We start from the raw sequence: 27,439 nt of genomic DNA on the forward strand, positions 1-27,439 counted from the left end.
AAAAGGTGACAAGATCCAAATCCACCATCCGTAGTGGGGTTACAACTGCATCAGATCCAGAACACGTAAAGATTTCTGTCACAGAGTTTAGATAACATTTGGAATCTTGAATTAACTATTCTGCACTTCTAGCAAAGGTAACATTCACTTGACTATATCCTCTGCCATCTGTCCAGGATACTTAGTGTTTTACATGTAATTTCCTTTGGGTCTTTTGAACAATCTGCCCCTCTCACTGATTATATTTAAGCTTGACTGTTTTGCTGCTGGTCAGGTCAACAAGTTGAGTTTTGAACTGACTATTTTCTACAACTTTTCCCAATCTTCTAGTATATTATCCATCAGCAAACAACAAACATTTATTTTTGTGCCGTTTATAGTCAACGTGTCCTGAAGCACTGCTTTTCTGGTACTAGACTAGAGCAGAGAACTGTAAATTCCATGACACCAGGCAGCATATGTACCAACCAAAATGAAATATTCCTGTTTAGTTGAATGTAGACAGTTACTTATCGCATGTAGTAAATTATTCTTCTATTACGTTTTTGCTTGTTGTATGTATTTAAATGTGCTGAAAGAGATCAGAGAAAAAAAACTCTCAGTCATTGACGACTTATTGTGGAGCAATCTTTAATTTTCATAATATCCAGTTGACAAAAGGGCAATGTCTTTTTTAAAACAAACAGATACAGGTACCTACAGTGAAATATATTCTGATGTGGAAATCTATATATCAAGAACTTAATAAGAAACTGCTAGTGTGGGTTTAAGTGGAGAGGAACCTTGATTTCCAAACTTTCAGGCTTCCTTTGGAGATAGGGTAGAGTGTGGCAGTTTTTTGTATTGGTTTCAGAAAGGTTTTGACGAAGTTTCACATAAAAGACTTCTAATTTTGAAAGGCCACAAGAATCCATAATAAATTGAGCAAATAAAAACTGTAGATCAGAAATAATGAATGACAAGCATGTAATGGAGTTTAAATAGGCACACAGTTTTCAGAAGGGACCAGAAATTAGTGGCAGACACTATGTGCAGAGCATATGGTAAATTACTTTTGAGAAGTAAGTAAAGTGCTGGGATGTTTATCTAGACAAGTAGGACATAGGCTTTCAGCAATTAATGCTTTTTAATACGAAGACCTGAACTAGGAGTATTATGTTTGATTTTGGCTACTACATCACAATGTTTTCTGTGTGTTGGACTGAGGAACAATAACAAAAATATTTTCTGCACATATGCCAATTATAATAGGAACAAAGGGTGGTAAAGAGCTGCAGTCTATGTATGTGGCATAGCAGCCATAATGTGGAACCATTGTGGAATGAGAGTTGAGGGGAGAGAACGCATCTGTCTTTGGAAAGAGAACATCTCAATCAAACACCAACTGTTGCCAAACTGATGAAATAGAAGACCAGAAAAATGCATTAGAGAAGGAGCTTGGCAACGAGAGATGTGGCAAGAAGCATTAACCAAGCTTTTCCATGCATCTCGGAGAAAGTGATGAATGCAGATGCTGGAGATCAGAGTCAAATAATGTGCTGAAAAAGCACAGCTGGTAAGGCAGCATTCAAGGAGCAGGAGAGTCGACGTTTCGAGCACGTTGCTGATGAAGAGCTTATGTTCGAAATGTCAACTCTCCTGCTCCTCAGATGCTGCCTGACCGGCTCTTGTTTTTCCAGAACACACGTTTTGAATTTTCCATGCACCTTGTCTAAGATGATGAGGCGTACAAGAACTTTCTAAATTTTTGCCAAAACTAATGACTTCATGGAGCTGGACTTTTGCAGACTTGGAGCTATTTGGCCTTTCTAAGATTATACTACTTATTGGTTAAGAACACTTTTGTCATTTTCACTTTTAGTCCCTACTACAGCTGCCAGCACTCCAGATGCTGTTGACAAGTACCTTGAAACACCTGGCGATGAGAATGAGCATGCTTACTTCCAGAAGGCAAAAGAGAGGTTGGAAGCCAAGCATAGAGAGCGCATGTCAAAGGTTGGTTTATTTTGACTTGTCCTATTCTGTTTTGATTTTTACATTTGTAGTTTGGATTAATAACAGTTTTACTGGTCCTATATCATATCAGTTGATCTATCTCATCAGTGTTGCAACTGATCTTAGTACCAATGTGTTGTTCAACCTCAAGCAAATAAACCACAATACTAGTCCAGTTTACTTGTGTCACTGTATTGCAGCCACTTCTCTGGGATTTTTTTTTCTATTTTGAGAAATATAAATCATGATCTGGAGTTTTAACTTACTAATCTGTCTTTAGATAATGCGGGAATGGGAAGAAGCTGAACGTCAAGCTAAAAACCTGCCTAAAGCTGATAAAAAGGCCGTCATTCAGGTAATGTGAATGTTTTGGGGAGTTTATGTATTGATCCTTTGTTTTTTATTTCAGGTGGAAAGGCAGCACTGTGTGTTTAGCATCGTTACTGTTTTGAAAAGGGAAGGAAATGCATGACCAGTTTTAAAACTTTACATCATTGAAATTTATTCTGCATCTGTGTGTTCCAGCATTTTACATTGGCACGGCACTGTTATTCCTTTGTACACGAGAGCTTGTCTGAACTGTTAGTCAGTTCATGAACATTGTCTTTTAAGTAAAAAATTGGAAGTTAGTACCACCTATTTTAATGGGAAAAATTGTTGATCTTTAAGCGTTTCCAAGAGATGGTGGAATCACTGGAGCAGGAAGCAGCAAGTGAAAGACAGCAGTTGGTAGAGACCCACATGGCAAGGGTGGAGGCCATGCTGAATGATAGACGTCGTATTGCATTGGAAAATTACCTTGCTGCACTCCAGGCGGATCCACCCCGGGTAAGTGCACAGCTTGATCAAATACAAAAAATTGCCCATTTAGAGTTGGCACATCACTTAGTGGAAACAATGCAGGGCACTGTTAATTCATGTTGAAGTTTTGGCTTATAATTTGTGTTTCACTTTGGAGTTCTTTTATACCAAAAAAAAGTATAATTTTATACTGCAAAAGGGTTTTCTTGTTGACATTAGCTGTTCTATTTTCTCTTAATTGGTTTGCTGCATTTAAGATAGTGTTGATATTCAGTTGTATGTTCACAGATCCGTGGGCTACTCCCTGTAGTATGCTGTTTCTTGGCCTCATTCCAGTTGTCCCATGAGAATGTTGCCAAACAGAGGCTAGGCGTTCTGCCCAAAGGAAGAAGGAGGTCCCATTACCTTGGGCCTTGTTCATTGATTTCCTATTTGGCAATGCATGGTGCCATTTCTGCATGCTACAGAAAAGGTCTCCTGCTCATTCATCCAATGAAAGATGCTGAGATACTGGTGCAAAAGGGTATGAATTGGTCCTTTTTAGTTTTTTTTAAAGAAAACCTGTTCAGGTAATTTTATTTTATGCCTGGTTCTTAGTTTTTACAATGTTTGAGAAATTCAATGCCTGAGTTCTCTCACAGCTGCCAATGGCTCATTGGACCAGTATGTTTGTCCCTCAGGCAAAGGATAGAAGTTGTATGCTCAACAATGTGAAATGTGCATTCCTGAAGCCTTTATCTGCTTCAGAACAAGGGGTGGTGAGAGTGAAATAGATCCTTATCACCTGCTATGTGCCTGGTAGACAGATTGGTGTAGGGCGCTGAAGTTTAAAAAGCTTTCCGAAATCTTCGGTAAATATCTGGGTTAAACAGAACAATGGTTTTATTGATAAACTTAAGATGTGCAGAGCATTTTACATTGCTATCAGTGGGATTTTTAGCTTTTATTCATCTTCAAATTTGTGCATTGTTTTCTGCAAACAATAACGGTACTGCAATGGTTTACTTGTTTCTTTCTAGCCCCGACATGTCCTCAATGCACTCAAGAAGTATATTCGTGCTGAACAGAAGGACAGACAGCACACACTGAAACATTTTGAGCATGTCCGCATGGTCGACCCCAAGAAGGCAGCTCAGATCAAATCACAAGTAAGATCCTCATCAAATGAGCACTGCTCACATTACACCTCAACTTCGCATTCTGTTTTTGATCAAATTCAAGTCCAAACCAGTATGCATAAGTTTGTACCTTGTGCCTTATTTAATTTCTCGATTTAGAGCCAAAAACAGTTACTCCGACATTATCCCAACCAGACTTTAATTGCAAAGATTGATTCAGTTAAGGTTTTAAATCTCAATTTAATTGTACTTTGCTCTTTGAAATCCTTCATCTCATCCCTATATCAGTGCAATCTGCTGAAAACCTTGTGCTATGAAGAAGGCCACTTAATGAACTCCACCAGCTTCTCTACCTCACCCAGTTCTCTTGTTTGTGAATCAGGGATGGTGGCAGCAGCACTGGAGTAGGGACTTGAGATATGTCAATATCTGACTATATGCAAGTTCAGTGAAATTTTATACCTTAATAATTCATGGTAACTTGAACACAAATATACAAACAGCAGTGAACTTTGGAATTTTGTTTGTACTTTGTTTGTTTGTAAGACATCACGGCAAAAAATGCTTGCACAAGTTAGCAACAAGCTGTGAAAATGTGTCCTTTCTTGCTTTTTGTAAGCTCTTGCATCTTTAAATCAGCAATAATAATTAAACCTATTGGAATAGATTCTGGTAACTTCTGTGTGTTTTGGAAGCATAGACAATGAAAGAGCTTGTTGCAAATATGAAGGTGAGAAAGAGTAAAACCATGGAAAGATTTGAAAACAAGGATAAGAATTTTAAAAATAGAGATGTTGCTTGACAGGAGGCTGGTGTAGATCCGTAAGCACAGGAACTTAGTGCAATTAATAACAGACTGGGTAGCTTTCGGGTTGCAGGTAATTGCAGAGTTGAAACTGTAAACAAGGATGAGCATTTTTAAAATTGAGACTCAGCTTAATCAGAAGTCTATATAAATGAGCCAGAGCAGAAAGCGATGACCGAATGAGACTTTTGTTGCAAGTTAGGACACAAGCAGCAAAGTTTTGCATGACATAAAATAAAACAAAGAACTGCAGATGCTGGAAATACGTAATAAAAAGAAATTGCTGGAGAAATTCAGCAGATCTGGAAGTGTCTGTGGAGAGGAAGCAGAAGTAATGTTTCAAGTTCAGTGACCCTTCAGAACAAGTTTTAAATGATCATGTGTGTGTGTCATGGAAGGAATCTCTGTGTAAGCATAGGGGGCATGCAGCTAGTTTGTAAGCATTTTGCAAGCACACAGAAGTTGCAAGTGCTTTTGTCAATTTCCCATAGCAACAGTCCACACCAATGAGAGTAAATATTTCCAAGCATCCACAATGTATAGGTTTAATTAAAGTTTCTACATTTTGTCTTTTTCAGGTAATGACTCACCTCCGTGTGATTGATGAACGTATGAACCAGAGCCTATCTCTGCTTTACAAGGTTCCTTCAGTTGCAGAGGAGATCCAGGACGAAGTTGGTATGCCCCCATAAATGTGTTGGTTCTTGTATTTATTGTCTTTTTTTAACCATACCACAAGTAAGGTCAAAGGTATATAGGAATAGCCATTGGGCCCACAAATCTGGGTAAATATAATGTCCAATATAATACTAATCTGTACAAGCTAAAAAGTCCTATTTTGAATTTAATTGACCCTGAAACCTTGCATTATAGAGAGAAAAGCCCATCTTATTGTGATTGTAATGTTGTCAGCCAGGTGGACCTCATAGACTCTGATATCCCTGATTGGGAACTTCTTCAGGAAGGGCTTATGCCCAAAACATTGACTCTCCTGCTCCTCAGATGCTGCCTGACCTGCTGTGCCTTTCCAGCACCACACTTTTCAACTCTGACTCTCCAGCATCTGCAGTCCTCACTTTATCCCAGCCTACTAGTGTTGTGGAGAAAATATAGAGAACCACTAGGAGATGCAGAGAGTTCTTCAAGAAGTAGGTCTTTTATTTGCAAATTAAAAACCGTGACACTGAGAAAGCAGATTCTCAAATGCTCACGAACCTCAAGGTCCGTAGATTTTTATATCTTTTTTTTATCATGTTTCTGTTAGCTTATCAGCATGTCCAACTACATTAATCAAAGTCCCTCACTCTAGCTACACAATAAACCAGTGATGTTAGTTCCCATTATCTTTTTAGTTGTACATTCTACTTAATGTTATTCTAATGTCACGGTTAGATATTTATTGCTAACTCTGCTACAGTGATCTTTCCATTCCAGACTAACCTGTCATGATAGATATTTAGCTATTCCATCTATTACAATAGTCTCCTGTCTCAAGCTGACTCTACTAACTATTAATTAGATATTTTAATGTCATGTCCCAAATATTTATTGTCCCAATCCTGTCATAACAACACTTAACAGAGAAACTTGCTTTATTACTTGTGTTATCTCATCTCGCCATAGTGACCTTTCAGTCTTAACCTTACTCTGCTAATTGGTGTAAGAATGTTCCACTATGGTTATCCCATTCTGCCTTCCACAGACCACAGATTGCCAGTGGTCTTCATGTTTAACCCTCCCCATGCTTTCATATTCTTTATTTTCCATACTAGCTGAAGCCCAACTGGACTTCAAACAGGCAAATGGCTTTATCATTGGAAAATGCGGGAAGTGGGGCATATGAGTTGCAGACACTCCCACCAATCCAATTGAGCTTGGGAAACAATACTTGAATGAAGGCAGTTGCATAGCCTCACTTAGGATATAACCTAAACAAAGGGACTCTCAATTAGCCCACAGCAAAACCCCAAAACAAAGCCAAGCCTCAGCCAAACAATTAAAATTTTCTGCAGGATCTGGGCTGGCAAGCCATTGTATATGCTGTCAGTATGCAGACTTGAGACAGATAGAGTTGCTCATCCCTCGATGCCCTTGAGAAGTCAGTGATGAGTTACCTCTTGAACCACTGCAGTTCATGTAGTGTAGGTTAACCTCTAATAGCCTTAGGGGGAGAATTCCATGATTTTAACCCAGTGACATTGAAGGAACATACTTCCAAGTCAGGATGGTGAATGACATGGAGAGGAGCTTGCAAAAGGTGTTGTTCCCATGTATCTGCTGCCCTTGTCCTTCTAGATGGAAGTGATAATGGGTTCGGTGAATTTCTGCATTGCATCTTGTAGATGGTACACACTGCTGATACTGAGCATCGGCGGTGGAGGATGTGGATGCTTGTGGATGTGGTGACAATCAAGTGGGCTGTTTGTTCTAGATGATGTCAATCATCTTGACAGTTGTTGAGTTGCACTCATCCAGGATTGTGGGGAGCATTCTGGATATGGGCATCATTGGCTAGACAAGTATTTATTGCCCATCCTTAATTGCCCAGAGTGCAGTTAAGAGTCAATCACATTGCTGTGGGTCTGAAGTCACATGTAGGCCAGACCAGGTAATGATGGCATCTTTCCTTCCCCGAAGGACATTAGTGAATTAAATGGGTTTTTCCCTGACAATTGGCAAGGGCTTCATGGTCATCATTAGGCTCTTATTTCCAGATTATTATTGAATTTAAATTCTATTATCTGCCATGGCAGAATTCACACCTGAGTGCCCAGTACAATACCTGCGTCTCTGGATTAATAGTCTATCGATAGTACTACTCGGCTGAAACTCCCTGAAACTGAGTAATTGTTGGCTGGGGAAGTAACGTTGTCTCTATATACCTAAGGCAGTAATATTGGAGCAAAAATCTGCTTTTAATTCAGAGTACTGGAGTGTAAAAAAGATGCTTGTTTGCAATTTCTACTGAGTTAGATTTCCTTTTGATACTGCAGTATATTATTTCTGATGTATTACAACTGTCATTTCAGAAAAAAAGTACCATTTACAATCTAAAGAACAATCTTTGAGTTTTTTTTATTAATTTAACATGTTAAATAATCTCCTCTCCCTCTTCTCCCTCCTCTCCCACACATTCTGTGGAGCATTCGTTAAGTGTTTTGAGCAAAACCATAATAGAAGTCTTTTGTACTTCCCAGTAAAATTATATTCCCTGTTTACACTGTTGTTGTCAAAGTGCATTATAACAACTTAAAGACTGAGGATTGGGAGAAAAACTTTCAGAAACTAGGTTGCATTGAATGATCTTCCAATTAATTGAAAGGAGATACTGCTGCACTCTGCAGTTTCCCCTCCACATTCAAACTGATGATGTTTGGACACATGGTATTTAGAATCTGTGTGAATGGAACTTCAGTTACAGATGTCAATGCTAATATTACTTTTCATTACCTCTGCACCATTCCAAAACATTTGACTCAAACATTCTATTAACACAGATGAACTGCTGCAAAAGGAGCAGAGCTACATTGATGACTTGGTGGCAAATTCTGTCAGCGACACACGAATTAGCTATGGAAATGATGCATTGGTCCCATCTCTCTCTGAGACGAAAACAACAATAGAACTTCTACCAGATGACGGGGACTTTAATCTCGATGACTTTCAACCTCTGCACCCATTTGAGATCGACTCCATCCCTGCTAACACAGAGAATGAAGGTAACAGTGGAATGGGGAAGATTTGAAAGATGGAAAACAGATGGGCAGAATAAGTACAGTAACAACATTTCAGCCAATGTGGAATTATTTAATATTGAGCCCTGTTGAGGGTGAGGACAGCTGTTTCTGAGCTTTTCCATTTTACTGTCTTGATGTAAGACACCAAAGCTTAAAAATGTGTTGCTGGAAAAGCGCAGCAGGTCAGGCAGCATCAAAGGAGAAGGAGAATCGACGTTTCGGGCGTAAGCCCTTCTTCAGCAATGAGGAGGGTGTGCCAAGCAGCCTAAGATAAAAGGTAGGGAGGAGGGACTTTGGGGGGGGGGGGGGGGGGTGCGCATTGGGAATGCAATAGGTGGAAGGAGGTAAAGGTGAGGGTGATAGGCTGGAGAGGGGGTGGGAGTGGAGAGGTCAGGAAGAAGATTGCAGGTCAAGAAGGCGGTGTTGAGTCTGAGGGTTGGGACTGAGAAAAGGTGGGGGGAGGGGAAATGAGGAAGCTGGAGAAATCTGTATTCATCCTTTGTGGTTGGAGGGTTCCTAGGCGGAAGATGAGTTGCTCTTCCTCCCTACCTTTTATCTTAGCCTGCTTGGCACACACTCCTCATTCCTGAAGAAGGGCTTATGCCCGAAACGTCGATTCTCCTTCTCCTTTGATGCTGCCTGACCTGCTGCGCTTTTCCAGCAACACATTTTTAAGCTCTGATCTCCAGCATCTGCAGTCCTCACTTTCTCCTAGTAAGCCACCAAAGAGCCTGTAATTGAAATGTAATTTTAAAATTCCGTTTGGTATCATTGGAAACAAAAGTTTAGTTTCTTAATTAAACCACTGAATATTGGAGAGGAATAGTTATTTATTTTCTGCCAGCCACCCTGCCTACCTGTTACAAGCTGGACAGAAGCAAACTAAAATTTTCCATTAATGGAAAATCACAAAGCCCTTTTATAATCTATAATACGCATCTTCTAATTATAAAAATACCTCATCATTCAAAGGATTATCTGCACATGACAGATGTTTCAAAAACATTTCAATTGATTCATTTATGGGAGATCGATCACTGTGATGCTGGTTGCATTTGTTGAATCTGAACCTGACAGTTACCAGTGGCTCTGGTGAAAAAATTGTTCTGAAGCATTTCTAGGGTCTGTTAGCTCAGTTGGCTGGACATCTGGATTGCAATGCAGAGTGACACCAACATCATTGGTTCAATTCCTGCAGTGGCTGATGTTCCCATGAAGGACTCTTATTCTCAACTTTTCCACTTGCTTGACGTGTGGTGATGTCCAAGTTAAACCACCACCAGTCAGCTCTGTCTGAGAGAACAGATCTATGTCGAGAGTGAGGTGCTGGTAAAGCACAGCAGGTCAGGCAGCATCCAAGGAGCAGGAGAATTGACGTTTCTGTCAATTCCTGATGAACGGCTTATGCCCGAAACGTCAATTCTCCTCCTCAGATGCTGCCTGACCTGCTGTGCCACACTCTCAACTCTGATCTCTAGCATCTGCAGTCCTCACTTTCTCTAGAACAGTCCTATGGTTTGCTACGACAATGGCAACTTTACCTTTACTAATTATTTAAAAGTTTTGGAACCCATCTTCTCTGGCTCTACCAGACTCCTAAGAAGATTATTTCTCTCCTATAATATGAAAGAACACAGGGACAAGGATATTTGCTCCCTTTTGGTTAGCTTTAACAAAATAATAATCTTCCTGTGTGGGAGTTCCAGTCAATGTACTTTCCTCATACAATCTTACGGCACCAACATTTCCCTTTTTATTTATTCAAAATGGGATGGGCCTGAAGCACAACACACTACAAAGAATTTAGCAGTACCTTGCTTTTTCCTGCTTCAAACTAAATATTCTTGGAGTTGGGGCTGTCTGGTTCTTTTTTAAGTCTATCCCAGCTCAAACATTGCCCTCCAACTAGGACACATGTTACAGAGCTCCTTCAAGGGGAAACACATAGCAAGCTTTTTCTGCACTATTCACCCTTTTTTTTTCCTTGCTGCCTGTGCAGCGTTGGCCTCTTCTGATTTTTCTCTTATTTTTATTGGAGTGCATCCAAGATCTGCTTTGAGGATCATAATTCTGCTTTTAATTCAAGTCAATGGGATTTACCCTGTGAATCAGCAAAATCAACGTTTCGGGCAAAAGCCCTTCTTTTGCCCGAAACGTTGATTTCGCTGCTCGTTGGATGCTGCCTGAACTGCTGTGCTCTTCCAGCACCACTAATCCAGTATTTGATTTTCAGCATCTGCAGTCATTGTTTTTGCCTTTACCCTGTGAATCGCTAAGCAGTTTTCTTGTATTCTGTGTTATGGTTTTGAGAAGGACCAGGAGGCTGAAGTATTAAACAACAGCAGCAGCTTTATTAAGATGACATAGGTGATGGGCACGTTGCTGGAGGGAATCCTGAGGGACAGGATCTACATGTATTTAGATAGGCAAGGACTGATTAGGGATAGTCTGTATGACTTTGTATATAGGAAATCATGTCTCACTAACTTGACTGAGTTTTTCAAGAAGTAGCAAAGAAGATTAATGAGGGCAGAGTGGTGGATTTGATCCATATGGACTTCAGTATATGGACATTCAACAAGGTTCCTCATGGTAGACTGGTTCGCAAGGTTAGATCACATGGAATACAGGGAGGACTAGCCATTAGGATATAGAATTGGCTCAAAGATAAGAGACAGAGGGTGGTGGTGGAGGGTTTGTTTTCAGACTGGAGGCCTCTGACCAGTGGTGTGCTACAAGGGTCGGTAGTGGATCCACTGGTTTTCATCATTTATGTAAATAATTTGGTTGTGAACAAAGAAGGTATGGTTAGTAAGTTTGTTGATGTCACCAAAATTGGAGCTGTCGTGCACAGCTAAGAAGGTACCTCAGTACAGGTATCAGATGGGCCAGTGGGCTGAGGAGTGGCAGATGGAGTTTAATTCAGATAAATGTGAGGTGCTGCATTTTCGAAAGACAAATCAGGACAGTACTTATACACGTAATGGTAAAGTCCTAAAGTGTGTTGCTAAGCAAAAAGACATTGGAATGCAGCTTCATAGTTTCTTGAAAGTTGAGTCTTGGGTAGATAGAATAGTGAAAACGGTGTTCTGTGTACTCGCCTTTATTGATCAGAGCATTGAGTATAAGAGTTGGGAGGTCATGCTGTGGCTGTATAGGACATTGTTTAGGCTACTTTTAGAATATTATGTGCAGTTCTGGTCTCCCTCCTATAGGAAGGATGTTGTGAAACTTGAAAGGGTTCAAAAAGGATTTGCAAGGATGTTGCCAGGGTTGGAGCGTTTGAGCTATAGGAAGAAGCTGAACAGGTTGGGGCTGTTTTCCTCGGAACGTAGGAGGATGAAAGGTGATCTTATCGGGTTTGATAAAATCATGAGGGTAATGGATAAGGTAAATAGACAAGGTCTTTTCCCTAGTGTGAGGAGGGGTCCAGACTAAAGGGTCTAGGTTTAGGGTGATAGGGGAAAGATTTGAAAGGGACTTCAGAGGCAACTTTTTCACGCACAGTGGTACGGGTATGGATTGAGCTGCCAGAGGAAGTGGAGGGGGTTGGTATGATTACAAAATTTAAAAGGCATCTGGATGAGTATATGAATAGGAAGGGTTTAGAGGAATATAGGCCAAGTGCTGGCAAATGGGACAAGATTAATTTAGGATTCTGGTCAGCACGGACAAGTTGGACCGAAGGGTCTGTTTCCGTGCTGTAATCTCTATGACTCTACTTCATTTAAAAAAAATAAACATTTTCTTTATAACCTGCAGCAAGTACCATCTTTTCTATTAACAACGTCAAATCTGTTTTCCTGTCCTCCTGCACAATTGCACAGCCATGTTAGGACTGCTTTAATCAACACCATGGTGGACAACACCTTTCAAACCTAAACCTCTAACATCTATAAGGACCAGGGACAGAAAACATGTAAGAAAGTCAGTGCCTGCATGTGCTTCCCAAGCCCCACACTATCCTGATGCAGAACTATATCATTGTTCTCTCACTGTCGCTGGCTGGAAAGCTTGGAACTCCTCTCCAAACAGCTTTGTGCGTGTGCTAACCCACATAGGCTGCAGGGATGGGCAACAGATGTTGCTTTATCCAGATCCTCTGAAACAAATTAAATGGTGTTGGCGCAATTTCAAAATTTGCAGGTGATGTAAAGTATAGAAGTATTTTGAACTGTGAGGAGGGTAGTGATAGATTTCAAGGGAATGTAGAAGGCCAGTTGAATGGACAGTGTTATGATCCTGCCTGATATTATTAATGAATGCATCATATCCCAGATGCAAATCTGATCTGATAAATCATATTTTAATTTGTTTAATTTTAACAAAGTGGTCTCTTGTTGAAACATAAGTGTAAAATGCTACGGATTTTGCTATAACAATAAAACAAAAGATTATTAACAAAGGATAAAATAGAACAAGCCAAACCATCTATTTATATTATAACTTGAAAATGTTTCAAATACAATGCAAATGTAGCTCCATTAATCCAAAGACGCTCCTTCATAAGTTAGAAAAAAACAGAAGTTTTTCTATAGTACTCGTTCATTATCCAAAAACACCATTTGCACGATATTCATACCAGAGTCCCTGAATCTAACAACCTAGTAGGTTTAAGTCACTATGACTTCACCGTTTAGAAGATAGCTTGTTTGTGGAACTATCATACACCTGAGTTTCAATATACTCAGCTTTAAGTAATGGTGTGAGAGTTTTCACCTAAAACCTCTGATCCAGAGGTACACTAACTTTTTATTCTAAGGCAGTTTAGTTCACTGTATCCTTCTCCAGAGCACAGGTCTGAACAATTAGTTATTCCAAGCATTTGAGTATTGTTTATGAAGGCTATGGAGAGGGTACAGAGAAGATTTACAAAATAGTCAGTTACATGGACAGATTGGAGATTCTGTTTCCCCTCTTTGAAGAAGGGGATGTTGAGAGTAGAGTTAAAAGATGTGTTTAAAAATCATAAGAGGTTTCTCTTGATAGAAGTAAGTTCTTCCACTAGAATAAAGGTTAAGAACCAGGGGATACCAATTTAAGACAAGTGACTAAAAGAGACAACTTTTTATGCAGCATGTGGTTAGGATCTGGAAGTCACTGCCTGAGAGCCTGGTGGGGAGCATTCAGCCCTGGCTTTAAAAGGGGATTCAGTAACCCATCTGAAGGGAAATTTGTTTTGTACAGATGGTAGGAGCGTAAGACTATTTGAGTTCTTGCAGAGAGCTAGCAGAGGCATGGTCTGAATAGGCTCCTATGTTATAAGTATTCTTGATTTTGTGTTGCAATCCCACCCTTTCTGATTTAGTAGGAAGGGAGTGCTCAAAGCACTCGAGCTTCTACAAAATGAAAATCGACCTCCCCTAACTCCATGTGATGCAGATTTTCCCATAGTCCTGTAACGAAGAGGTTCAGGATTTGTGATCAATGGCAATGATGTAATGGCAATTATATTTATAAATCAGTGGTGTCAGAGAGACTTGGTGGAGAATTTACAGACTCTGGTGTTCCAAAATGTCTGCTGTCCTGGTCTTTTTTAAACAAGGTATGTTGCGGATTTAGAAAGTGCTTTGAAGAAACTGTAGCAAATTGCTGCAGTGCATCCTGCTAGACACTGCAACCATGTGGTGGTTCACCAGTGACGGAAGGTGTACTACGTTGGAGCTGCATTTAACTAAGCAAATGGAGCATTGACCATCACATCAGACTCCCAACTTGTACACAGTGAAATGGCTTTCAGGAATTACTCGTTACAGAGGCTTCAATGTGTTTTGTATCGTATTCTTTGGCTAGTACAAGCCTCTACAAAGCCAGGTCAAGGGCAAAGAGGCCTCAGTAAAGCCTAAAACCCTATCTCCTGCAGAAATATTTCCTGACCCAGAGAGAGATAAAAATTGAAATATTCCCATTGAAGCTAAATTCAATTTTTTTTTTCTTGAATATAATGCTTTTCCTTCCCTCATTGATTACGCAGTTCTCTTTTATCTGTTAGCTAAATGGAAATGATGCTCTGGTTTGCAAGATACATTTGGTTGAAATAAATTGAATAGATCTAATCTACCTGCATGTCTCACTATAACAACCAAAACGAAAGCAAGACACACAGTTGGGGGTGGAGAAGGAACTTACAGGAAAAAATATATAAAATGCAACCTAAAACTTGAACCTAATCACTACTAATAGTGTAATGACTATAATGAGATTCTGAAAATTCATAATTGTCTGCCTAATAGTCCATCTTTCATAATTTCCAGCATGCTCAGTTGCATGTGCTGCCTCCAAGTGAAACAACTAAGAAAATTTTACAAGGGTGGGGAAAGAAATTTAAAAATCAAATGGGAAACCAGTACAATGACTGGAACCTTATCCCCTCACTTCTGAATCCTTGAAGCAAGCGCAGTCAAGACCAATAGGGTGGAGGTCCCTATCACTTGTCCTTCACTCCTCCCTAGAACATCTTGACACCAAGAACAGCTATGTAAGAATCCTACTCATTTACTACAGTTCAGCCTTCAACACTATTATCCCCTTGAGACTGATTACTAAACTTAGTAATCTCGGACTAAGCCTCACTTTCTGCAACTGAATCTTCAGTTTCTTGACTCGTAGGTCAAAATCAGTGAAGATTGGGAACAATATTTCACCGTCACTAACACTCAACACTGGAGCCCTTCAGGGGTGTGTACTCAGCCCCCTACTGTACTCACTGTACACCCATGACTCCAAACGATCCAGACTAATGCCATTTACAAGTTCGCTGATGACACACCATAGTCGGTTGAATCTCAGATGGTGACGAAACGGACTACAGATGGCAGGTGGAAGACCTGGATAAATGGTGCACTGAACAACCTAGCTCTCACTGCCGGCAAAACCAAAGAACTCATTTTTGACTTTCGGTGGGATGTTAACCATGCCTTTCCTACACATTAACAGCACAGGTGGAATGAGTGGAGAGTGTCAAGCTCCTGGGAGTAGTCATCCACAACAAGCTTTCATGGACTCTTCATGTGGATGCACTGGTTACAAAGGCCTAACAATGTCTCCTCTTCCTCAGACAGCTGAGGAAATTTGGCATGACAGCAAATACCTTTGCCAACTTTGATAGGTGCGCCATCAAGAGCATTCTGTCCGGATTTATCACTACCTGGTATGGCAACTGTACCATCCAAGATCGGAGACGGTTACAGAGAGTGGTGAACTCCGCCCGGACAATCACAAAGGCCAACCTCCCATCTATAGAATCCATCTACCAGGCCCCACTATCAAGGAAAGTCCGTCAGCATTCTCAAAGATCCATCCCACCTTGGCAATGCTTTTTCACAACCTTTACCATCGGGGAGAAGATATAGAAGCCTGAACTTGTACCAGCCAGTTTCAAAACAGTTTCTACCCTACTGTTGTGAGAATACTGAATGGACTCTCAAACTCTCAGCATTCGCCTGTACCTGTGTTTTCGTTTTTGCCGCTGTTAACCTGTTATTTACTTAGCTACGCTATTTTAACTGTGTGCTCTGCCTTTATTGCTCGCAAGACAAAGATTTTCACTGTGCCTTGGTACACGTGACAATAAACTCAATTCAATTCACTTCAGTTCAATTCTCCTCTGATCATTTGTGAACTGATTTTATCACCTGGTTCCGCGAGATCTGGGTCCATACACCGCCCCTCAGTCTGCCTCTGATTGATGTATTCATACAGATAACTTGATTGATGATGATTGAAAACAGTGCCACACTGATGCAGTAAAACCTCAAAACATTTGGGGGTTGGAGCGCATTATGGCAGTAAACCAGGGGTTGTTTTCCTGATTGGGGGTATGCTTGATGCTGAAATAAGGCCATAAGAAAGATTAATAGAAGTAAGTCTGCCTTGCCTTTCAGTAGGATCGTGGCTGCTTCTCTCATCAACTCTCCTGTCCTTTCCCTTCGATACCCCAACTGATCAAGAATGTATCTATGCCAGCCTTAAATATATGCACAGACATTCCCCCCTCCCCAGCTCTGTACGGCAAAGAGTTTCAAAGGCTCTCAACTATCTGAAAGAAGAAATTCCTCTCCATTTGAGTCTTAAATTGATGTCCCTTAATTCTGAGGTTATTCCCTCTGTCCCTGGACTCTCCCATGAGGGGAACCATCTCCTCAACATTTACACTGTCAAACCTCTTAAGAATCCTGTATGTTACAATGATATCACCTCTCATTCTTCTGAATACCAATCTGTAGAGTTTCAACCTGCTGAGCATTATCTCGTAAGACAGTCTGTTCATACCAGCAATCATCCTAGTGAACTTTGCAGAACTGCCCCAATTGAAATCATAGCTTTTCCTTAAATAAAGTGGTAATGTAGGTGACCTATTCCTGAGCCTTTGCCGAAGTCATTTGGTAGAAGAGGTTTTCAGCGACAATTAGTGAAAGCTATAATCTACTTAGTGCAGAGTAGCGTTGCAACCTAGAACAAAGGAACGTTTTTTCGTGAGTTTGCATCCAGACTTTTTAAGCTAGCATCATCAAGAATGTTGTTGTCTCACCTTGCTCATAGTGATTTCAAATGCAGTGCCCTTTAATCCTTGTACCAGCTCATCTGAATGTTTTGCACTTGCCCAGATGAGCCAGCTTCCCACTCCCACTCGAACAGATTGTTCAACAATAATTCAGACCCGCAGTATGAAAGGATTGGCAGCTGGCCTTGTTAATGGAAAGTGATTGTGTGATGCCGTGCCAATACCCTACAATCACTTGGGAGGCCTACCAAATGGTGATACTGTTAACTGGATTCATAACAGATTTCTGTTGTATAACAAACACAATTCAACTCAGAATGAGTTTTAAAAGTGAATTTGTCAAGCTCTGTTTCAAATAACTTCTTAGTTGTGAAAGCAAATTGTGAAAAGATCATTTTCATGGAGTACAGCCTCTTAACTACTAACCAGATCTGAGGTATTCAGACAGCACAGTATTTTTCATTGTGCAATAAAAAGTGAAGGCTGTATGTTAGTTTGTTAATGTACTAATTACAGGATGTGGATGGTTTGCACATACTCACAGGTACTGTACCATGTCCTGTCTCTTCTCAGATGGCTTTCTGAGACCTTATATCAAGATTAGATGAGTTCTTTCACCCTTTCTGGTTTGAAACTTTAGCGAGATCAAAATTCTGCAAAGAGTGACTTTGAAAATTAATTTTAAAGTTAAGCAAAGTTAAGGCTGTTTTTCATTTAGCGTAACTGGTATGTCATAAAGCAAGGCAAAGTAATTTGCCCTTAGTTAGCTATGCAGTCAAAGTCAACCTAGATTTCTGTGCCCTACCTTCTGTTCTATTTATTGTTTTGCCACCCCCATCCCCTGACTCTCAAAATCTATTCCATTTCTCTCTTTCATAAATAACTTTCAAAGAATCTTACATTACAGATTCAGGTTTTTTAATGCCTGTGCCAGTATTGAGTGTAGCCCTTTATTCCACATTTTTCCCCATAACTCTGAAAATTAATTGTATTCAACTAAATGTCCAATTGCCTTTCAAAAGTCCCTATGTAATCAGATTCCAGCGTGCTTCCATTACAGCAGCTTTAGAGTCTGTCAAATGGGACTTCTGACTGGCTCTTTTTTCTAATCCTTTGCTTTTATGTATTAATCCAAAGTTCCCATTTCTGGGCATATTTGCTTTTGGGTAGCATTTCCAGTCATAAAATTTCACTGTTATAAACAAAGGAACAAATACCAACAGACATTTTCTTTTGTTCTTAACACGAGTGCAAATTTCTCGTCTCAATCAATTGTGTGAATATTGTACTACCCATTAAGTTTTGCAGAAGTAGGGCATGGGGAAAGAATGGTTTTGTTCTTAACATGGGTGCAGATTTCTAATCTCATTGAAGTTTGTGATTATTGTATTGGCCTTTGGGCTTTGCAGAGATAAGGGCATGGGAAAGGGTGGTTTTGTTGAACAATATTGGAAACAGTTAATGTTCCATATTGCTGGTGTCATCAAGGCTAACCGTATTTGTTTGGATTGCTGGCACTTATCCTGTGTGGCTGATGCAGGGGCCTATACAAGCTGCTTATGCTCCCTTTAGTTGCTTCTAATTTTGTTTCCCTCACCACTTGCTGATTTTTACTTACTCTTTTGTTTCTACTTTTCAATGTACATGCCCAGTTGAACCAGTTGATGCGCGGCCAGCACCAGACAGAGGACTAACCACTCGACCAGGTATCCATTTGCTTGGCTTATGCTGAATGCTGATTTTAATATGGTTCAAATTAATACCTTTTGTTTTATTTTTACTCTTAAATTGCATCCCTTGTTTTAATTTGCACAAATATAGTGCCGAATGAGGGAGATCACAAGGAGCAAGGTTAACTTTTGGACAGAGCAGTGCAGACTTTGAAGAGGATCATATGAGGAATGTTTCGTTGAGGAAATTGACCATTTCTTCTCTTGTTCTCTCTCCCTCCTGTTCTCTTTCTCCCTCCTCACTGCTTATCCTTTATTTCCTTCCCCTTTTTCTGTGTTCCTCCTTCATTCCCACCCTACATCTTTACAAGAGCTTGTTGCATAGAAAAGCAATTTTTGTTGATGCTTTATGGGGGTTGGAGAGTATGACAGCAGAGAGAGACACCAGAGCATTCATTTATTTTCTTCTTATCTGAAGGCATGGTATTGCTAAACTCCAGCAGCAACAATACCCCTGCCCCAAGATCTCACCAAATGCAATTCTTATTTGAGCCCACAGTGAGTTTGTCCTTCCTCTTTCTCTGCATTTTATCTCCCCCTTCCCCTTGTTAGGATTCCTGATTACAATTTAAATTAACAAATATTTTTTCTCACCCTTGCCTTGGAATGCAATATCAACCATAGCATTCCTACAATTCCCTTAATTGAGACTAATTAACTTGGCACAAAGTGTGGTCTTGGACATTGTCTTTGGGTGGGTACACATTCTCATTGCAAAGTTAAAAATGTTCTAAATGGTTTTGTATGTACATAGGCTCTGGACTCACTGGCATTAAGACAGAGGAAATAGCGGAAGTAAAGACGGAATTCCGACAGGATTCTGGGTATGAGGTCCATCATCAGAAGCTGGTGAGTGATTTTGTAACATAAACTATTTGGAAGGTATTCCTAATTATATGGAAACTTTAACATTGTGTCTGCTGATTTGGAAAATGAGCCTGTTATTAGTTGTGCCATTTTAATTGACAAATGCTAAATCAAAACTAAGTCAGTTAATGATGTTTCATATTGACACAAATGTGCTGTAACCATCAGGTCAGGAACGTGATCAAATCTGTGTCATGTTCCATGCTGAGGACAGCTGTAAAACATGCAAAAAGCTCAACACCATTTGTGATTTGTACACTGCCATTGTACATTGTCCTCTTATACAAACGTACAGATTAGGAGCAAGGGCAGGTAATTCGGCCCTTCAAGTCTGCTCCTCCATTCAAAGAGATTATAACTGATCTGATATGGCCACAACTCAACATCCCATCCTAGCCCTGAAAACCTTTGACTCCCTTATTGGTCAAGAATCTATCTACCTCTACCAATGATCCTTCCTCCAGTGCTGTCTAACAGTGAGTTCCAAAGTCCTAAACCTATCAGAGAAAGGTAGTCCTTAACTGGGTCCTAAACTGTTGCTCTATGTACGATGTGCAGGTTGCAAAGCAACTACTTAACAAGGCAACTTCAATGGCGAATTCCTTTTCTGTGAAGTTCTTCACTGAGAAGGGAGCAGCACTAAATCTCTCACCATCCTGATTTAGACATCGCTTAACATTTCTTCCCCATTAGATGAACAAACTGAGCATAATGTATCCAAATTTGCTGGAGATAGAAAGCTAGAAGGCGGTGTGAGCCATGAGGAGGGTGAAAATAAGGAATGCTAACTGCTGTGATTGACTAGAAGGGTTAATGTGTGGTTGTGTGAAACTATCCAACCTGGTATGAAGAATGGATAGGAAGAATTTTTTTTAAAGTTCAAAACAAGCAAACATTGGTATTCGGGGGCATTGAGGGGGATCTTTGCATGCACACAGAATTAGCATTCAGTACAGCAAGCAATTAGGATCGTATATTAGTTATATTAAGTATGTTTGCTTTAATTGAAAAGGACATTAACAATATAAGGGCAGGTTTTCTGCTGGCTAGACAGTCATTGTGCCATCTACTTTCGAAGTAGTGCATGGGGAGCCTGCAGAATCCCTATTGCAACACACTCAGAAGGAATTGTCTGGGCACTTCTAAGAGACTAAGATGAGAAACTGCACTCAGTGTTGAGAATTTCTAGAATTTTCTACCTCAGCTCAATTGCTAAGCAGACTGACAGTAATACATTTTGGGACATGGAGAGAAAAGAACAGGAAAGTGGCATAGTTTAACTATGATTTTATTCACTAGCAGAATAGCAAATATTGTTCTACCTTTGTCACAGGGTCAGTATCTTATAATTTCCCACCCAACACTATTCTTGGAGCACCTTTTAACTGTGAAAACTGTAGTGGTTCAAAAAGGTGTTCAGCATCATCTTGGATAGCTTGGCATGGGAATAACTGCAGTCTTGCCAGTGTTACCCACACACTGAATTCAGAGTGCAGTAAAATGTGGGCTCAGTCTGCTGACATCGAAAACATGTTTTAAAAAAATAAGCTAGCATGTACACAAAAATGAAAAGATTTGAATGAAAAGAATGCATTGGGAAATGTAAAGTGTCAGTAGATTTTTAAAGAAAAATCTAAATATTGGCTTGCTAATATGCATGTGGAGAATGAAAAAAAATTAGAGGTAAACATATGTAGTCAGCAGTTACTGATGAATTGTTGATGTCAGCAAACACTTAATTGAGTGTGTTGTGGATTGGTAGAATATGCAGAATTGACCGACAAAAATTAAAAATGTAGCTTGGACATTCCTACCATTTGGATAAGGTAAAAGAACCTACAAATGAATTTTGAAGGTGTAGGCAATAATTTGATGGTGTTAAAATTGTGAGAAAGCCAAAATTTATTTTGGCTTTATGACTAGAAAATTAGAAAGGTATTTAAATAGATGGAAACTACAGAATGCTGAGATATCTTAAACATCCAAAACGTTTATGGAGGGTCAAATGTGGGAGTTTAGCTGTCATTGAATTGGAAATCTCAAGTTAAGAGACAACAGAATTTTGAGTTGGTCATATCTCTAACTCATAACAAGTCCCTTCACTTCTGTGCTCACTGACTGACAGTGGCAGCTGGTTCAGCTATACCTCCATTTATTATTTTCTTGTGTTTAAATGCTTCCCCAGCCTTAACTTTCCCTTTCTCAGCCCACTCCAAATCTAGTCTTTTGACCATCCCTGAAGTTCATTGATCCACCTTTTGGCAGATGTTCTTTCAGCTATCAAGGCCATTAGTTTTGGAATTCCCTCCCTCCCACTCTATGTCAATCCTCTTTTTAAATGCTCCAAAAAGCGCTATGAGAAAGCCTTTGATCATCTGTTGTAACATATCCGGTGTCCGTTTTTTTCTGCCAATTCTCCTGCAAAATGTTTGGCTATTTTAGTATGTTAAAGGCACTATATAAATGTAAGTGTTGGTAATGACCTTGGATGTAATTTATTTAATTCATTCATTGGGTGTGGACATTATTAGATGGGCCAGAAGTCTTGTTGTTAAGCTGATGGTGAACTGTCTTCTTGATCAGCTGTACTCCATTTACTTGAGGGAAGGGGTTCCAGGACAGTTCAAAGATAAAATGCTTTTACCTGTTTTGTGTCAGTGCTGCTTTGTTTTTAAAAACTATAAAGAAGTAAAAGGTTGTAACATCTAAAACAATCAATGTTATTGCTTCCTAGATCAAAGCTCAACCAAAACTATCCTAATTTGGAACACTAGGTACTTTAAGCTGTCAGGAGCCAGATGCAGTTAAATGTCTGAAATGGGTACCTTCGTGTTAATTTTGATAATTACACTCTGCAGTGAATCCAGAATAGGCATGATCACATGTCTTTTATTTTAAGAACCATTTTTCTCGCTGCTTTGACACAATTGGGAATAATTGTAGTTTAGTGTGTGTATTTTTGCGTATGTCCTTTTGAAGATTACCCTTATTTAGCAACGAGTCAGTGTAGGGTGTATACTCAAGAGAGGCCATGGTGAATGTTAATGAGAATCCTTTCCATTTTAAAAATATACTTCGGCTTGTCTGTGCAGAAGTTGAATTCTTAGGCAGTGTGTTAAACATTCAGAATCTGCAGATGCATAACACTTTACAAATAAACACGAGCTGCAGTCTTGTGGTTTTATGAAATATCACAACAGGTCTCAAGATTAAATGTCTTTCTATGTTTGAGACCTAGTGCAGCATAGATAAGAGCAGCTGTTTTTGCTAACAATATAAGTGACTGCATTTTTAATGTATAAATGACATATGCTGAAATTTTTAAAAATTCTATTCCTGCAGTAAATTGAAACACAAAGCTTTCTTAAAGTAGACAAATCTAATGCAGGGCATTGTCTTATGAATGTTGTGTAGGAATTGTTGAGTTTGGGTTATATCTATGTGTAATTCTACTTCGTAGGTGTTTTTCCCAGAGGATGTTGGATCAAATAAAGGAGCTATCATTGGTCTCATGGTTGGTGGTGTTGTCATAGCAACAGTAATTGTCATCACCCTGGTGATGCTGAAGAAGAAGCAGTATACATCTATTCATCATGGTGTTGTTGAGGTAGGTAATTATTTACTAACTATTTCAACCAACCAGTGGTATATATCAGTATATTATTATGTTGGTATCAATGCTGCTGTCTTTAAGTTTTCCACTCAACCACTGTTCTTTCCTGCTTTATTGAAGATTTTGATTTATTGCTGTTTGGACCAAGTAACTATTATTCATGTTGTGCCAATGATTGTTTCTGGCAAGTGAATTCTCATTACTTGGATGAGCTGAATAACTTGCGTTGTCATTCCCTCCAGGGTTTTATTGTGTAACTGAAGTCTGCGGGTAACAAATAACGCTGATGGTGGTGAGTGTAGGAATTAGTTGCAGGATGGCACACTCCCTGTCACTTGGCCCATTTATGTATGAGCCTTGACATCAGACTGTGAAAGCAATATGAATATGTCTCAGCAGTTAACTAAATATTTGTGCCTGAAAATAAACGAACAATTGGTTTTGTCGATCTTTTGGTTTTCTTAGTTTGCACCTCCTGATTTCTTGCTGCAAAATAGTTTTGTGTGCTGTAAGTCATTTGGTTCTTTACACCATGCCTCCAGTGTGAGCCTGAATTGTACATTTGCAAGCTATCTAACTTCACGCTACGATCTATCTTGATTGTATGTGACTACTTTCATCATGTTACATTGCATTTAGAGGATAGTGACAGGTCATTCACCCCCTTACTGGTTAATGCTGCATACAGATTACCTCTTTCTCAACTGTGCACTGACTGAAATGTGTTGCAAGAACTCTTTCAAAGCTTAGCATTCAACTTTTTGTTTTGACAATCCCATGTCTAAAATCCTGAAACCAGTTATAGTTCCACCTCCTCCCTCTGTTTTTCTCTCTTAACCATCATCACCATTTCCCCCTTACCCCTCCTCCAAACTCCCAAAACTACTGTGACCCCAACTGAGATCAACCATCTGTGCTTAGAGCAGGACTTGAACATAGAGTCTTGCTATTTGGCAAAGTGCCATATCAGGCAATACGTTATCATACTATTAACAGGCAGTGTTGGGGACAGTGTAGGAAACATGAATAAATGAATACAGATGAGATGGATCAATTAGAGTTCAGACCTCTGACCCCGTCAACAGCAGTGCTAGGTTTTCTCATGGTAACTGCAGTGCAGTGAAATCTCATGGAGAATGGATTGCAGAACAGTGCAGCAGGTTCCCACAGTGACATTATTTTAGCATAATTATATTGCATTTGGGGCTTCTAAGAGAAACTCGATTACTTTCTTTGCATTTCATGTTGATTCCCAGAAAAGCCATGAACGATGCCTTGCACAATTTATGCTCATTTAATCTACTAAGCACTGAAATATTTTTCCATATTTATCGAAGCCTTCCTTGTCTTTGCCTTCATGCCTCCATAAGGACTGCTTAATATTACAATGAGCTCAAGTAAATGGGAAGAGATGGTCATGTTGACATTCTCTTACTAGGTGGACCATTGGGACACCACAAACCTTCCCTTAAAGCAAGCTTGAATAAAGCTCCATAAAGACTTGCATTCAGAGTTCCAGTCCTTTTTGTTTAAATATTAAATTGGAGTGTGGTGTGATGGTGATGTCACTGGGCTAGTAATCCAGGCCCAGGGTAATATTCTGAGAGCTTGGGTTGAAATCCTACCCATAGCAGATGATGAAATTTAAATTCAGTAAAAACCTGGAGTAAAATGCATATCAGGGTGGCACAGTAGCTCAGTGGTTAGCACTGTTGCCTCACAGCACTAGGGTCCCAGTTCGATTCCAGCCTCGGGCAACTGTCTGTGTGGAGTTTGCACAATCTCCCCGTGTTTGCGTGGGTTTCCTCTCACAATCCAAAAATGTGCAGGTCAGGTGAATTGGCCATGTTAAATTGCCCATAGTGCTAGGTGCATTAGTCAGAATGGGGTGGGTTACTCTTCGGAGGATCGGTATGGACTTGTTGGGTCGAAGGGCCTGTTTCCACACTGTAGGGAATCTAATCTATCTAATCTAATCTAATGGCAACCATGTAACCAACGTCAATTGTGGTAAAAAATCTATTTGGTTCACTAATATCCTGTCGGAAAGGAAATCTGCCATTTTATCTGGTCTGTCTTCCATATGGCTCAGACCCTTGGGCAGTGAAGGACAGGCAATAAATGCCAGCAACACCTATATCCTATTAACAATTTTTTTTTAAATTACAAGCAGGTGCATCAGTTTCCCAGTTATATATCTATCGTTTTATCAATCATGATTTGATGGATAGCATACTGTCCTCTGAGTCAGAAGATGAGAGTTTTAGTCCAGGTCCAGAGATGTAAGTGCAATGCAGAGTGATACTGCCAGTGCGATACTAAAAGGGAAGCACAGCATCTGAAATGCTGCTTTTCAGATGACTCCTTATAGTTAACCCCTTAGGTGAATGTTAAAGATGCATTACTCTACTTTGAAAAGGAGTAGAGGAGTTTTTCCTGGTATCGTAACTAATACTTTCCCTCAATCGACAAATAAAAACAGCTGATCTCATCATCACATTGTTGCTTCTGGAATTTATTGTGTGAAAATTTGTGTTTGCCACATTCCAACAGTGACTGCGCTTCATGGGTTATGACACATCTTGTGGAATTGAAAAGTGCTTTATGAATGCAAATCTTTTTATTCTTGGTGTTTTTATATAGGCCTTGACTTCCATTACTTTGTGTATCAGGTTTTAACTATCTTCAGTAATGCCCTTTGGAAGTAGAAAATCCCAATTAAAACACCTACTGCAATTGCTGTTGGCAAGCCAATTTGTTTAAAAAAAGGTTGGGTTTACTTTCTTATGGTTGCTAACTATTTAGGCACTGCCTCTGTAGCCCCAAAATGGCTTTCAGACACTGCAGTCCTTCACGGTGAGTGTGCTGCATCATATGGTATTTTTAAGTATCAACAAAATGGTATAATTCTTCCTTGCTTCTTGCCCAACAGGTCGATGCAGCTGTAACTCCAGAGGAACGCCACCTCTCAAAGATGCAACAAAATGGATATGAGAATCCAACATACAAATTCTTTGAACAGATGCAAAACTAAAACATCCTCACGCATCCGTTCTAAAAAGTAGTATAATCTCCCAAGCTGGACAGCATATGATAGCTTCTACCGTGTGGTGTTCAGTTTGCCCAAGACACTCCGTGTACCATTATTCTGCTCATTCTCGCCTTTTTTGAACAGCTGTGCTGTAACACAAGTAGATGCCTGAACTGGAAGAAGTGAAAATTAAGAAACAAACACAAATGTATTCTTGATGAGCATTTTAACTGTTTCACTACATGATTATTAATGAATGTTTTTTTGTGAATTGTTAGGATTTCGCTGTACTTAGTGCATGATGATATTTGTCTTCTACCCAATTGCTATTTATCATGTAGTTTGTTAGCAGGTTGTACTGTAATCTTGTGATTTTGTGCAGATTATGAAGTCCTCCTTAAATTGCAACATGCTTTAACATATTTGTGCTACAGTCGGTGGGGAGGGGTTATGTGGGTGCTTCTGTCTTGGTCAGTTTTAACTGCTTTGCAGGTGAGCGGATACCATGCTGGTTTGGTATTTTTTTTGAGGTGGGTGGGAGGGAGGGATGGATATGGGCAGAGAGATGAGAAAAAGCAGGCTTACTATGCAGTAACATTGTAGTGTTAGTGTTGATTATTCCAGGTAACACAACAGAACATTTTTTTTTCTTTGCAAGGGAGCTGCTGTTAAACTGAATCTTCTTCGATGCTGTACAGTGTCTGTGAGCTGCAGAATAAAGGAAATGTCTGGTTTCTTGTGCCTGTGTTTTGTGTACCAATTTAAGCGTCGTTTACTTCGAATCTTTTATTCATGTTAAACCTTGATTCTTTTTCTGAATGTAACTGTATTAGATGTGTCCCTGTGGCCTGCATACCCCCATGACTGAGCAAGCAACTTCATGGGGACATGCTTGAAACAGATGTATATACTGAGATGTGCTCTCAGTGACAAGATGGGTTGTACAGATGTAGCTTTAAGAATGGCTTTCTACAATGTATTACATAAATAAATTTAACACGATTCTTAATGAACTGTGGCTTGAATACCGTAGTTTTGTTTCTTTCAACACCTTCAATGTGTGTGTAGTGAGACATATTTGTTTGGGAAATAGCAATAGCATCAGAATTTCTTATATATTTCTGTAGTGAAACTCACTAGTTAGGCCAACATTTATTGCCCATCATTACTCGCCCTTAAAATGTGATGAAGAACTCCTACCTTGATCTGCCACTGCAATCCAATGGTGTATGTACCCCC

General features: G+C 39.7%; 1 protein-coding gene across 4 annotated transcripts in view; it reads left to right on the forward strand.

Moving 5' to 3' along the window:
* appa (amyloid beta (A4) precursor protein a) overlaps positions 1 to 27,213 on the forward strand; it is a 169,744-nt gene extending 142,531 nt beyond the window's left edge. For 2 of the 4 annotated variants that reach the window (XM_072585730.1, XM_072585732.1), the window contains 10 exons: positions 1,862 to 1,995; positions 2,276 to 2,350; positions 2,665 to 2,823; positions 3,816 to 3,944; positions 5,298 to 5,397; positions 8,217 to 8,438; positions 18,612 to 18,665; positions 19,444 to 19,538; positions 23,017 to 23,163; positions 26,102 to 27,213. In XM_072585730.1, the coding sequence (XP_072441831.1) occupies positions 1,862 to 1,995; positions 2,276 to 2,350; positions 2,665 to 2,823; positions 3,816 to 3,944; positions 5,298 to 5,397; positions 8,217 to 8,438; positions 18,612 to 18,665; positions 19,444 to 19,538; positions 23,017 to 23,163; positions 26,102 to 26,203 (1,217 nt within the window). In that variant the 3' untranslated portion in view covers positions 26,204 to 27,213. The remainder of the gene's footprint in view (positions 1 to 1,861; positions 1,996 to 2,275; positions 2,351 to 2,664; positions 2,824 to 3,815; positions 3,945 to 5,297; positions 5,398 to 8,216; positions 8,439 to 18,611; positions 18,666 to 19,443; positions 19,539 to 23,016; positions 23,164 to 26,101) is intronic. The other 2 variants (XM_072585731.1, XM_072585734.1) reach the window with 1 other exon arrangement.
* The last annotated feature ends 226 nt before the right edge of the window (positions 27,214 to 27,439 follow it).

This window comes from Chiloscyllium punctatum, chromosome 15 (genome assembly GCF_047496795.1).
Source record: "Chiloscyllium punctatum isolate Juve2018m chromosome 15, sChiPun1.3, whole genome shotgun sequence".
Lineage (NCBI taxonomy): Eukaryota > Metazoa > Chordata > Chondrichthyes > Orectolobiformes > Hemiscylliidae > Chiloscyllium > Chiloscyllium punctatum.